Source organism: Pelobates fuscus, chromosome 3 (genome assembly GCF_036172605.1).
Source record: "Pelobates fuscus isolate aPelFus1 chromosome 3, aPelFus1.pri, whole genome shotgun sequence".
Taxonomy (NCBI): Eukaryota; Metazoa; Chordata; class Amphibia; order Anura; family Pelobatidae; genus Pelobates; species Pelobates fuscus.
Window position 1 is genome coordinate 215,689,500 of NC_086319.1, and position 13,071 is coordinate 215,702,570.

General features: G+C 43.9%; 1 protein-coding gene across 1 annotated transcript in view; it reads right to left on the reverse strand.

Annotated features, from left to right (window-relative positions):
* Nucleotides 1–13,071, reverse strand: part of CPNE8 (copine 8) — a 292,084-nt gene that overhangs the window by 185,796 nt on the left and 93,217 nt on the right. Inside the window, exon 2 of the mRNA XM_063448068.1 lies at nucleotides 5,990–6,030. Coding sequence (XP_063304138.1) covers nucleotides 5,990–6,030 — 41 coding nt within the window. The remainder of the gene's footprint in view (nucleotides 1–5,989; nucleotides 6,031–13,071) is intronic.

Genomic DNA, 13,071 nt, shown 5'->3' on the forward strand with positions numbered 1-13,071 from the left:
AAATGGGAAAGAATGTAAACCCACTTCCTGATTTTATATATATATATATATATATATTTATATATTATGTATATAACTAGGTAACCATAACAAGACATATTACGCCATGTCATGCTATAAATAAAGCCAAAATATAGAAGCCATGGGTGAAAAACTAAGTACACTTACCGCTTCCATAGGAATTAAGAGGCTAAGTAGCATATAAGTGCTTACCAAATGCCCTTGATTATTGATCATCAAAAAGGGACCACCTCTTTAAAAGCAGATATTTTAGAAGTTTGCTGGTCTGGAGCATTCAGTTGTGTGTTAATAAAATACCAAGGAGGAAAGACATCAGCAATGATTTTAGAGAAGCAATTGTTGCTGTCCATCAAATAGGAAGGGTTACAACGCCATTTACAAATAAGCATTCTACAGTGAGAAAAATTATTCAGAAGTGGAAAACATTCAAGACAGCTGGCAATCTTCTTCAGGATAGAAGTCCCAGCAAATTCACCCAAGGTCAGACTGTGCAATGGTCATAGAAATTGCCACAAATAAAACACAAACAAAAAACCAAGAGTTACATCTCAGACTCTACAGTCCTTAGTTAGCATGTTAAATGTTAAAGTTCATTACAGTACAATCAAAAAAAGACTGAACAGGTATGGTTTGTTTGGAAGGGTTGCCAGGATAAAATATATTTTCTCTAAAGAACATTAGGTTTGCAAAATTGCATCTACACAAACCACAAGATTTCTCGAACAATGGCCTTAGATGAGACCAAAGTTTGGCCATAATAGACAGTGACATATTTGGCGACCACCTAAACCAAACACAGCATATCAACACAAACACCTCATGTCAACTGTGGTGAAGGGTGTGATGATTTGGGCTTGTTTTGCAGCAACAGAACCTGTGAATTTTGCAGTCATTGAATCTACCATGTAATTACCAATATAGATACCTCACTCTCCTGGATCCCAGGCCTGAGGTTGGCCAATCCTCACAATGTGATTTGCAAAAAAGGAATGATGGTCCAGGCACTCAAGTTCAACCCAGTGGGCAGATTTATTGAAGCAGAATCAAAACAACGTGTTGGCCCACAACAGGGCCTTTGTCAAGCTCATTACTTTTTAGCCATTGCAATCTACCATGAACTTCTCTGTATACCAAAGTATTCTAGAGCCACATGTGAGGCCATCTGTCCAACAGAGTGTGTAGGGAACTGCACTCACTCCCATCAGCCAGAGCCAGGGTGCTTTAGCTGTCCCGGAACCAAACACCAGATTCCCAAAATAGCAGAATAAAGTAAAATCCCTCCCTCTTTCTTCTCACCCCCCCTCCTCCCTCCCTCTTTCTTCTCACCTTCCCTCCCCTGTAGCGTGGCCGAGCTGCTGTGCGGTCCGCGGTGCCCGGCCGGAGTGATAGGAAGGTGCTCAGTGCGGAGGGGGTGAGAAGAAAGAGGGAGGGAGGAGGGGGTGAGAAGAAAGAGGGGGTGAGAAGAAAGAGGGGGTGAGAAGAAAGAGGGGGGGTGAGAAGAAAGAGGGAGGGGGGTGAGAAGAAAGAGGGAGGGGGGTGAGAAGAAAGAGGGAGGGGGGTGAGAAGAAAGAGGGAGGGGGGTGAGAAGAAAGAGGGAGGGGGGTGAGAAGAAAGAGGGAGGGGGTGAGAAGAAAGAGGGAGGGAGGAGGGGGGTGAGAAGAAAGAGGGAGGGAGGAGGGGGGTGAGAAGAAAGAGGGAGGGAGGAGGGGGGTGAGAAGAAAGAGGGGGTGAGAAGAAAGAGGGAGGGAGGTTGAGAAGAAAGAGGGAGGGGGGTGAGAAGAAAGAGGGAGGGGGTGAGAAGAAAGAGGATGGGGTGAGAAGAAAGAGGGAGGGGGGGTGAGAAGAAAGAGGGAGGGGGGTGAGAAGAAAGAGGGAGGGGGGTGAGAAGAAAGAGGGAGGGGGGTGAGAAGAAAGAGGGAGGGGGTGAGAAGAAAGAGGGAAGGGGTGAGAAGAAAGAGGGAGGGGTGAGAAGAAAGAGGGAGGGGTGACAAGAAAGAGGGAGGGGTGACAAGAAAGAGGGGGGTGAGAAGAAAGAGGGAGGGGGTATGAGAAGAAAGAGGGGGGTAAGAAGAAAGAGGGAGGGGGATAAGAAGAAAGAGGGAGGGGGTAAGAAGAAAGAGGGAGGGGGTAAGAAGAAAGAGGGAGGGGGTAAGAAGAAAGAGGGAGGGGGTAAGAAGAAAGAGGGAGGGGGGGTAAGAAGAGAGAGGGAGGGGGTAAGAAGAGAGAGGGAGGGGGTAAGAAGAGAGAGGGAGGGGGTAAGAAGAGAGAGGGAGGGGAGGTAAGAAGAGAGAGGGAGGGGGTAAGAAGAGAGAGGAAGGGGGGTAAGAAGAGAGGGGGGAGTAAGAAGGGGGTAAGAAGAGGGGGAGGAGTAAGGAGGGAAGGGGGGAGTAAAAACAGGAATGGGGAGTAAGAAGAGGGGGGAGGGGGAGTAAGAAGAGGGGGAGGGAAGAGTAAGAAGGGGGGGAGGGAAGAGTAAGAAGAGGGGGGAGGGAAGAGTAAGAAGGGGGGGAGGGAAGAGTAAGAAGAGGGGGGAGGGAAGAGTAAGAAGAGGGGGAGGTTAGAGTAAGAAGAGGGGGGAGGGAAGAGTAAGAAGAGGGGGGAGGGAAGAGTAAGAAGAGGGGGGAGGGAAGAGTAAGAAGAGGGGGGAGGGAAGAGTAAGAAGAGGGGGGAGGGGAGTAAGAAGAGGGGGGAGGGGAGTAAGAAGAGGGGGGAGAGGAGTAAGAAGAGGGGGGTGGGGGGGTAAGAAGAGGGGGGTGGGGGGGTAAGAAGAGGGGGGTGGGGGGGTAAGAAGAGAGTGAGGGGGGAGTAAAAAGAGGAAGGGGGGAGTAAGAAGAGGGAGAGGGGGAGGGAAGAGTAAGAAGAGGGGGGAGTAAGAAGAGGGGGAGGGGGGTAAAAAGAGGGGGAGGGGAGTAATAAGAGGGGGAGGGGAGTAATAAGAGGGGGAGGGGAGTAAGAAGAGGGGGAAGGGGGAGTAAGAAGAGGGGGTAGGGGGAGTAAGATGAGAGGTAGGGGGGTAAGAAGAGAGGTAAGGGGGTAAGAAGAGGGGGAAAGAAGAGGGGGTAGGGGAGTAAGAAGAGGGGGGAGTAAGAAGAGGGAGGAGTAAGAAGAGGCGGAAGTAAGAAGAAGGGGAGGGGGGAGTAAGAAGAGGGGGGAGTAAGAAGGGGGGTAAGAAGAGGGGGTGGGGGGAGTAAGAGGAGGGCAATTGCCCCCTCCCCTGTCCGCAGGCACCCTGCGGGCAGCCTGCAGAGGAGGGAGGAAGAGAGGACCCGGGAGCTCAGTCTTCAGCTCCTCTGGGTCCTTCTTGCGCGAGCACAGATCGTTGCCGCGGTTACCACGGCAACGTTACGGCTCTTGCGAGAGTCAACTCTAGCCCTGGAGCTACGGGCTAGAGTTCACTCTCAACACTGTGACCACCAGGGATTCCTGGTGGTCGCAGTGGTGAGAGTGAACTCTAGCCCCATAAACGCACTGCCCCCACACACCATACACATTCACACACTGCCCCCCATACACACACACACACACACACACACATTTACACACATTGCCTCACACACACACACACTGCCCACCCATATACACACAGCCCCCCATACTAACATTGCCACACACATACACAGCCCCCTCATACACACACATTGCCCCACACACCCTACACATTCACACACTACACCCACTCACACACACTGAACCTTTCACACACACACTGAACCCCTTACACATTGCACCACTGCTCCTATACCCTACTACAGCCTCATATCCCAGCAGACCCCAGGTAAGTTGTCAAACTGTTCTTAAACGGTTTGACTACTTACTCTGAAACGGGGGCCCGGCCCTCCTGGCACCATAACGACTACACAGAGCAGTAGTGGTTATTGTGCATGGATTATTTCTTTAAATAATCTACAAGTGCCCCAGTAGCCAGCAAGCCAGCCAGCCCACAGGCCGGCCAGCCAGCCAGCCCATAGGCCGGCCAGTAGCCAGCCCATAGGCCGGCCAGCAGCCAGCCAGCCCACAGGCCACCAGTTAGGCTTACAGCCAGCAAGCCCACAGCCTGCCAACCGCAGCCAGCAAGCCACAGCCTGCCAGCCAGCAAGTCACAGCCTGCCAGCCGCAGCCAGCAAGCCAACAGCCTGCCAGCCGCAGCCAGCAAGCCAACAGCCTGCCAGCCACAGCCAGCAAGCCCACAGCCTGCTGGCAGTAGCCAACAGCCTGCCAGCCGCAGCCAGCAAGCCCACAGCCTGCCGGCAGTAGCCAGCAAGCCCACAGCCTTCCAGCAAGCCCACAGACTGCCAGCCAGCAACAGTAATTAAGGTAAGAGGAGCCAACTTGGCCTAGGTATCAGCGAGCAATGTTGTGTTGCTATATTGTGAATAGGAACCAAAGTGTTGGAGAGACCCCCCTCCAGGCCCCATTAGACTCCATTGTAGTCTCTAATGGGACCTGGAGGAAATTTTTTCTAACACACTCTCTAAAGGACACTGAGATAGCCTCTGCTAGAAAGACCCCCTTCCATGGCCCATTAGCCCTCAATTGTAGTCTCTACTGGGGCCTCGAAGGGATTATTGCACTTTTGTTCCTTGTGTCTAAAGATTGTATAGGGTGTGGCTGGAGGCGGTGCATGGAGGCGGGACATGGGTGGTGCTTGCTGCGGAGTATGGGTGGGGCCTGTATGGGGGCCCTTGATTTATTTTGCCCGGGGGCCCTGAGGGTTCTCAGTCCGCCCCTGCTTAAGATAATTGTGCATAAACAAATGACAGCAAACCTCAATGAACTAAAGCAACATGGTAAAGAAGAGTGGGCCAAAATACTCCTCAATGGCCTGAGAGACTGATAAAGTCATACAGAAAACTAATGATTCAAATTATTGCTGCCAAACATGGTTCTACAAGCTATTGAATCAATAAGGTGTACTTTGTTTTTCACACATGGCTTCTCTATTTTGGCTTTATTTTTGCCAAATAAATCTTGGCACAGTGTAATATATGTGTTCATCTGTGGTTGTGTTTTTTTCCCATCACTGTGTATATATATAGGTAATACAGTATTAAACAAAAACCTGCACAGAAAATGTTTTATACCCCTTATTGAGATGGTAAAATACTTCACAAATTAACAGCAGACTTATTTTGGACTTAAAATATAGATTTGTACTGCCTTTTTAAACATGGATCAAAGAAAACTATAAGATACCATAACTACTACAGTTTATTAGTTATGGTGTTTGGAGTGCCACAGTACATTATCAGCCTGTCTTTATAGTCAGATTAACTGGTTTTCCTGGATTTGTAGAAATAAAAGAGTCAGTAATGCATTCATTACATAAACTAGCACATTAAGACAAATTCATATTTTACTGACTTAAGAAGTCCTGCATTATTAGAAGAGGCTGATAATGAGAGCTGCAGGGAGAGACAGGAGAAAGTGAAAACTAGCTATATAACCAACCTTTTTAAATTCTGCTGTATCCAGATAGGCTTTTTGACAATACAAATACAGCTAGAATTCAAATCATATTAATTGAATATAAAAATGGAAGATATATGAATAATGAAATGTAATAATGTTTGCTACAAAATGCAGAGTATGGTGCAATAGAAATAGTTGGGCATGATCTGTAACTTTTCACACACATTTGAACTTCTTTGAATGTAGTTATCCAAAAAGTAACCATTAGTAAACACATGTCTGTCTCTAAAACAACTATAAAGCCCATGTTTGTCATAAAGAAGGTTCTTATTACCTGTAAAAGAAATATTACAGGTACATTTTTTACATACACATTTCCGCATTCAAGATTTTTATTTAAGATGAAATGTTCTTCCAAAAAGAGTAGACATTCAACCACACAGAAGCAATATATATAAAATAATATAATATATAAATAAATATATATAAAACATTTTTAATTATTATTCTTTAGCAGTAAATCAGGTAACATTAAAACAACATTGAATGTTCTACTTACTTGGATCTGATTTTGAAAATGTATCTCGGTCCAAGAGATTCCTATAAAAATACAAAATATGTTCAAATTTACTAAGAGGACAAAACATGGAATTCATAAAAATAAGAAATGTGATTATGATCTCTCAATTTAACATAGCACAGAGGAGAATGTGGATAGCAATCTCCAATAGAAGTGTCCAAATAATTTACACAAGGTAACATTTTAAATATTGAGCAGTTTATTTATAGTTAGCATAGGCTTTTCTATATTTAGTTACATTCTGACTTTTATTTAATTTTTTATTGGTATGCATAGTTTTAGAAACACAACATCAAATAAATGTATAATTGATGGGGAACTGTCACTTCTCTAGCAGCTAACCCCTTAAATGAAACATTGAAAAAAAAAAAAACACATAACTTGTGTTGACTTTGTTATGCTCTGTTTGGTTTTAAATTTATTACAAATTTACAAAATTGCATCACAATCCAGTTCTGTCCAAGAACATCCAAGCCAAACATTGCAAAAGAAGAGGAGAAACAGAAACCTTGCTTCATTCATCATCTATTCTGTATGCTTTTCCTATGCTGCCTACCAGGACTAAAAGGATAGGTCTTATAACAGTGATTGACAGGGAGCTGAGAGGTGCCTGGTTGCAGAATAAAGTGATGTAGATTTAACATTTACATTTATTTTCTGCATCTCACACATACATAGTATAGGGATAAGTAAACATATTAGAAATCATGGGAAGCTATTTTAGTTATTTGTTATATTTGTGAATGTAAATCCCAGGTAGTGTCCCCAATGTCTGGTGGTGGTGAGGAATCTAGTGATGATAATATTCCCTCACCAGTCCAGACATTTGTTTAAGTCTGTTCAAAGAGGAAATCGACTATCATACGGAAAAATTAAAACAGGAGGATCTGGAGTTCAGAGGCAGCATTAAAATATATATATATATATATATATATATATATATATATATATATATACAGGGAGTGCAGAATTATTAGGCAAATGAGTATTTTGACCACATCATCCTCTTTATGCATGTTGTCTTACTCCAAGCTGTATAGGCTCGAAAGCCTACTACCAATTAAGCATATTAGGTGATGTGCATCTCTGTAATGAGAAGGGGTGTGGTCTAATGACATCAACACCCTATATCAGGTGTGCATAATTATTAGGCAACTTCCTTTCCTTTGGCAAAATGGGTCAAAAGAAGGACTTGACAGGCTCAGAAAAGTCAAAGATATCTTGCAGAGGGATGCAGCACTCTTAAAATTGCAAAGCTTCTGAAGCGTGATCATCGAACAATCAAGCGTTTCATTCAAAATAGTCAACAGGGTCGCAAGAAGCGTGTGGAGAAACCAAGGCGCAAAATAACTGCCCATGAACTGAGAAAAGTCAAGCGTGCAGCTGCCAAGATGCCACTTGCCACCAGTTTGGCCATATTTCAGAGCTGCAACATCACTGGAGTGCCCAAAAGCACAAGGTGTGCAATACTCAGAGACATGGCCAAGGTAAGAAAGGCTGAAAGACGACCACCACTGAACAAGACACACAAGCTGAAACGTCAAGACTGGGCCAAGAAATATCTCAAGACTGATTTTTCTAAGGTTTTATGGACTGATGAAATGAGAGTGAGTCTTGATGGGCCAGATGGATGGGCCCGTGGCTGGATTGGTAAAGGGCAGAGAGCTCCAGTCCGACTCAGACGCCAGCAAGGTGGAGGTGGAGTACTGGTTTGGGCTGGTATCATCAAAGATGAGCTTGTGGGGCCTTTTCGGGTTGAGGATGGAGTCAAGCTCAACTCCCAGTCCTACTGCCAGTTTCTGGAAGACACCTTCTTCAAGCAGTGGTACAGGAAGAAGTCTGCATCCTTCAAGAAAAACATGATTTTCATGCAGGACAATGCTCCATCACACGCGTCCAAGTACTCCACAGCGTGGCTGGCAAGAAAGGGTATAAAAGAAGAAAATCTAATGACATGGCCTCCTTGTTCACCTGATCTGAACCCCATTGAGAACCTGTGGTCCATCATCAAATGTGAGATTTACAAGGAGGGAAAACAGTACACCTCTCTGAACAGTGTCTGGGAGGCTGTGGTTGCTGCTGCACGCAATGTTGATGGTGAACAGATCAAAACACTGACAGAATCCATGGATGGCAGGCTTTTGAGTGTCCTTGCAAAGAAAGGTGGCTATATTGGTCACTGATTTGTTTTTGTTATGTTTTTGAATGTCAGAAATGTATATTTGTGAATGTTGAGATGTTATATTGGTTTCACTGGTAAAAATAAATAATTGAAATGGGTATATATTTGTTTTTTGTTAAGTTGCCTAATAATTATGCACAGTAATAGTCACCTGCACACACAGATATCCCCCTAAAATAGCTATAACTAAAAACAAACTAAAAACTACTTCCAAAAATATTCAGCTTTGATATTAATGAGTTTTTTGGGTTCATTGAGAACATGGTTGTTGTTCAATAATAAAATTAATCCTCAAAAATACAACTTGCCTAATAATTCTGCACTCCCTGTATGTATATATATATATATATATATATATATATATATATATATATATATAGATCTATATATAACAAGAAAAATAAGAAAAATACTAAAAAAAGAAAGAAAAAAAAGAAAAATAATCAGTCTGCGCGGAGCCCTCCATGGGTGAAGATGGATAATTTTTTTTTTTAAATTGCGTCGGTTATTATGGTTTTTTATTTGGCCTTTTTTGGGGCTGAAAAAAAAGAAGATTTTAGAAGAAAGAAAACATCGAATGGTAAGTTGTTTTTTTCTATTTTTTTTTTTTTTTTACAGGTTCTTAGTTAAAGGTCCCCCCCTCATTATTTTTAAGGTGAGGGGGGTAGGTAGGGGGTAATTTTTTTGGGGGGAAAGGAGGGGGTGACTAGGGTCCCCCCCCATTTGTATTTAGGGCCCTCACCCACCGCTCAGGGGTGGGGGCAGGGGGAGGACAGTAGGTCCCCCCTTATTGTTTTCTTTAGGGCCCCCACCCACCGCTCAGGGGTGGGGGCCGGGGGGGGAGGGGGGGCAGGTCCCCCCCCTCATTTTTATTCCATTATATAACAATGTTTTGCAATTAGTGAATATTCCCCTATATAACAATGTTTTGCATTTAGTGAATATAGGGGAATATTCACTAAATGCCAAACATTGTTATATAGGGGAATATTCACTAAATGCCAAACATTGTTATATAGGGGAATATTCACTAAATGCCAAACATTGTTATATAGGGGAATATTCACTAAATGCCAAACATTGTTATATAGGGGAATATTCACTAAATGCCAAACGTTGTTATATAGGGGAATATTCACTAAATGCCAAACATTGTTATATTCCCCTATATAACAATGTTTATATAGGGGAACATTGTTAAATAGGGGAATATTCACTAAATGCCAAACATTGTTATATTCCCCTATATAACAATGTTTGGCATTTAGTGAATATTCCCCTGTATAACAATGTTTGACATTTAGCGAATATTCCCCTGTATAACAATGTTTGGCATTTAGTGAATATTCCCTATATAACAATGTTTTGCATTTAGTGAATATTCCCCTATATAACAATGTTTGGAATTTAGTGAATATTCCCCTATATAACAATGTTTGGAATTTAGTGAATATTCCCCTATATAACAATGTTTGGAATTTAGTGAATATTCCCCTATAAAACAATGTTTGGAATTTAGTGAATATTCCCCTATATAACAATGTTTTGCATTTAGTGAATATAGGGGAATATAGGGCAATCCATCTATACAGCAGAAGTTTGTTGGTGATTTTACAGAATTTTCTCTTATGTCACTCCTTGTGATTTACATCATCTGATGACACACATAACTAATTAATTATTCAAATGTATAAGGCTGGTATTTTTTTCCAAGAAAGGTGGCAACCCTAACTACTCTTCACATACTCTTGCTTAAAGGAACACTAGAGGGTCAGGAACACAATCATGTATTTCTGACCTTATTATGCTAAAACCACAATTTAGCCCCCCTGGCCCCCTCTTGCTTCCCCAAATATAGTAAAATCTTACTTGTATTCAAGTCTGCAGCTGCTGGCTCTGTCCCCGTCTGCCTCTGAACTGACTCTGTCTGCTGACATTATCAGAAGTGATGCTCTGCGCAAATTACAATGCTTCCCCATAGGATTGGCTGAGACGGTCAACTAGGCAGATCAGGGGCAGAGCCAGCAAAAGTCAAACATAGCCCTGGTCAATCAGCATCTCCTCATGAAGATAAACTGATTCAATGCATCTCTATGAGGAAAGTTCAGTGTTTGCATGCAGAGGGTGGAGACACTGAATGGCGGTGCTACACACTAGGCAGTACTGCCCCAGGAGGCACCTCTAGCAGCCATCTAAGGAGTCGCCATCAGAGTTATTTTCTCAGAAAAGACAGTGTTTACTGCAAAATGCCTGGAGGGAATGATTCTACTTACCAGAACAAATACAGTAAGCTGTAGTTGTTCTGGTGACTATAGTGTCCCTTTAAGTTTGGAAGCTTAAGAGGGATGCATGAGAACAAAAACTGTGTGGACTGGCTGACAAAATTAGTTTAGATAATGCAGGCTTTGTCTCTCTAAAAGTGTGGCTTTTTCACCTTTCTTCTACACTCACGACATACACATTTTCTATGTCTCAGACTATATACCAGGAACTTCTGCCTGCTAGTAAGAAGGTAAGGAGACTAGTGGACATGTGAGTGCTAGGGTACAGTCCTTAGAAAGCATGGAGTAGGCAGGGCCGGCCTTAGGCATTTTGACGCCCTGTGCGAAAAATCTTCACAGCGCCCCCCCCTCCCCCCCCGTCATCCATGTATGCTGTAATGTTTGTGTTGTCTGTGTATGTGATAGTAGGTGTGATGACTGTGTGTGATATGTATGCTATGTGTGATATTTGTAATGGGTGTATTAACAGTGTGTGATATGCGTGTATTGGTTGTATGTGACACACACACAGACACAGAGTCAGACGGCCATACACACACACACAGGAAGACATCCAAACACACACACAGACACACAAAGGCAGACAGTCTCACACACACACACACACAGACACACACAGGCAGACAGTCAGTCATACACACAGACACAGACAGTAATACACACAAACACGCAGACAGTCATACACACAGACACACACAGGCAGACAGCCATACACACAGACACACAGAGGCAGACAGCCATACACACAGAGGCAGTCATACACACAATCACACACACAGAGGTAGACAGTCATACACACAGAGGCAGACAGTCATACACACAGAGGCAGACAGTCATACACACAGACACACACACAGAGGCAGACAGTAATACACACAGACACACAGTGGCAGACAGTCATATACACACACACACAGGCAGACAGTCTCACACACACAGACACACACAGGCAGACAGTCTCACACACACAGACACACACAGGCAGACAGTCAGTCATTCACACAGACACAGACACACACAGAGGCAGACAGTAATACACACAGACACACACAGAGGCAGACAGTCATACACACAGACACACACAGAGGCAGACAGTCATACACACACACACAGACACACACAGGCAGACAGTCATACACAGACACACACACACAGGCAGACAGTCATACACAGACACACACACACAGGCAGACAGTCATACACAGACACACACACACAGGCAGACAGTCATACACACAGACACACACAGGCAGACAGTCATACACACACAGACAGTAATAAACACAGGCAGAGAGTCACACTCACCTGACAATCCCACAGTTACCTGTGGAGTTCATTGTGGAGGCAGTGCAGCTCCTGGTGACTGTTTGGTGGGGAAGCAGGGACTCCTTCCTGCTTCCCCTGCAGCAGTTTTCCGGCGCTTTTAGCTCCGCCCCCGCCGCACAGTAAGCTCCGCCCCCGCTGCCAATTTTTTTAAAAAAAAAAAATTTTTTTTTTTTTTTTAAATCCACGGCGCCCCCTGCTCCATGGCGCCCTGTGCGGCCGCACAGCTCGCACACCCCTAAGGCCGGCCCTGGGAGTAGGCACATCATTTGATGCATTTATGTCAAGCTCAGGGTGCTGCCTGCATAGTATGCCCTTAGTTGGACAGCCTGCATGATTGGCAGGCAGTCTGGCATGCATTCATGCCAGACTGGCCTTCCAATTCTTTGGACAAACATGCCCCCATTTTGGGCATGTTCACCCCTTTTGGCAGGTCTGGTCATGTGATTCGCGCCAGTGGCACACTCTTTTACCCTGCACTGCTTCACTGGACACTGCTGTTAGGGAATATGGATTTACTTGAAAGATGAAAGCATATATTAGAGAGAGATTAGCATAGAGTATGTGTTTTCGTATAGCTGCATCCTTTGAGTTTCCCTCCAACACCATCTCCATCAGATACATGATGCTTGGGAGGTATGATTGTTTTAGTGTTTTTGGTCGATACGATTCTGTAAATAGGCCCATCATAACTGTCAGCACCAGGCCCACTGTGCTCTTAATCTGGCCCTGGTTTGGTGGGTTTGATTTTGAGGGTGGAGGTGTTTACGTCCATTCTTATGCCAGTGTACGGTATAGAGTGGTATGGTGAACATTTTGTTTTCTGAGTCTATTCATTGTTTGTGTGGCAATGGATTTGCCCATTCATATATCTTAGTTAATGTGACTGCATTGTGATATGTTTCTATGCCCGGCCCCCCAGTATTTGTGGTGTGTTAGAGTGTGGAAAGCTAGCCGTGGGTTCTAATTGTGCCAAATACATTCTGAGAATGCCTATCTGAGGGTGAAGAAGAAGGTTTTGGGTATCGGAATGAAAAAAAATTGTAACATGTATAATATTTTAGGTAGAGCATTCATCTTTAATATATGAATTCTGCTAATCCAACTGAAGTGTGGTTTATTCCAAGAGATTACATTGTGTGGTACGTTTTGGAGAAGTGGTATGTAGTTTATACAAAAAGAAGAGAAAGAGACTATATAGTGTTGGACTAGCCAGCATTAATGTTTCAAGAAAGGTTACAGAAGGTATTCAGGGGCATAACCCCGGCTAAATA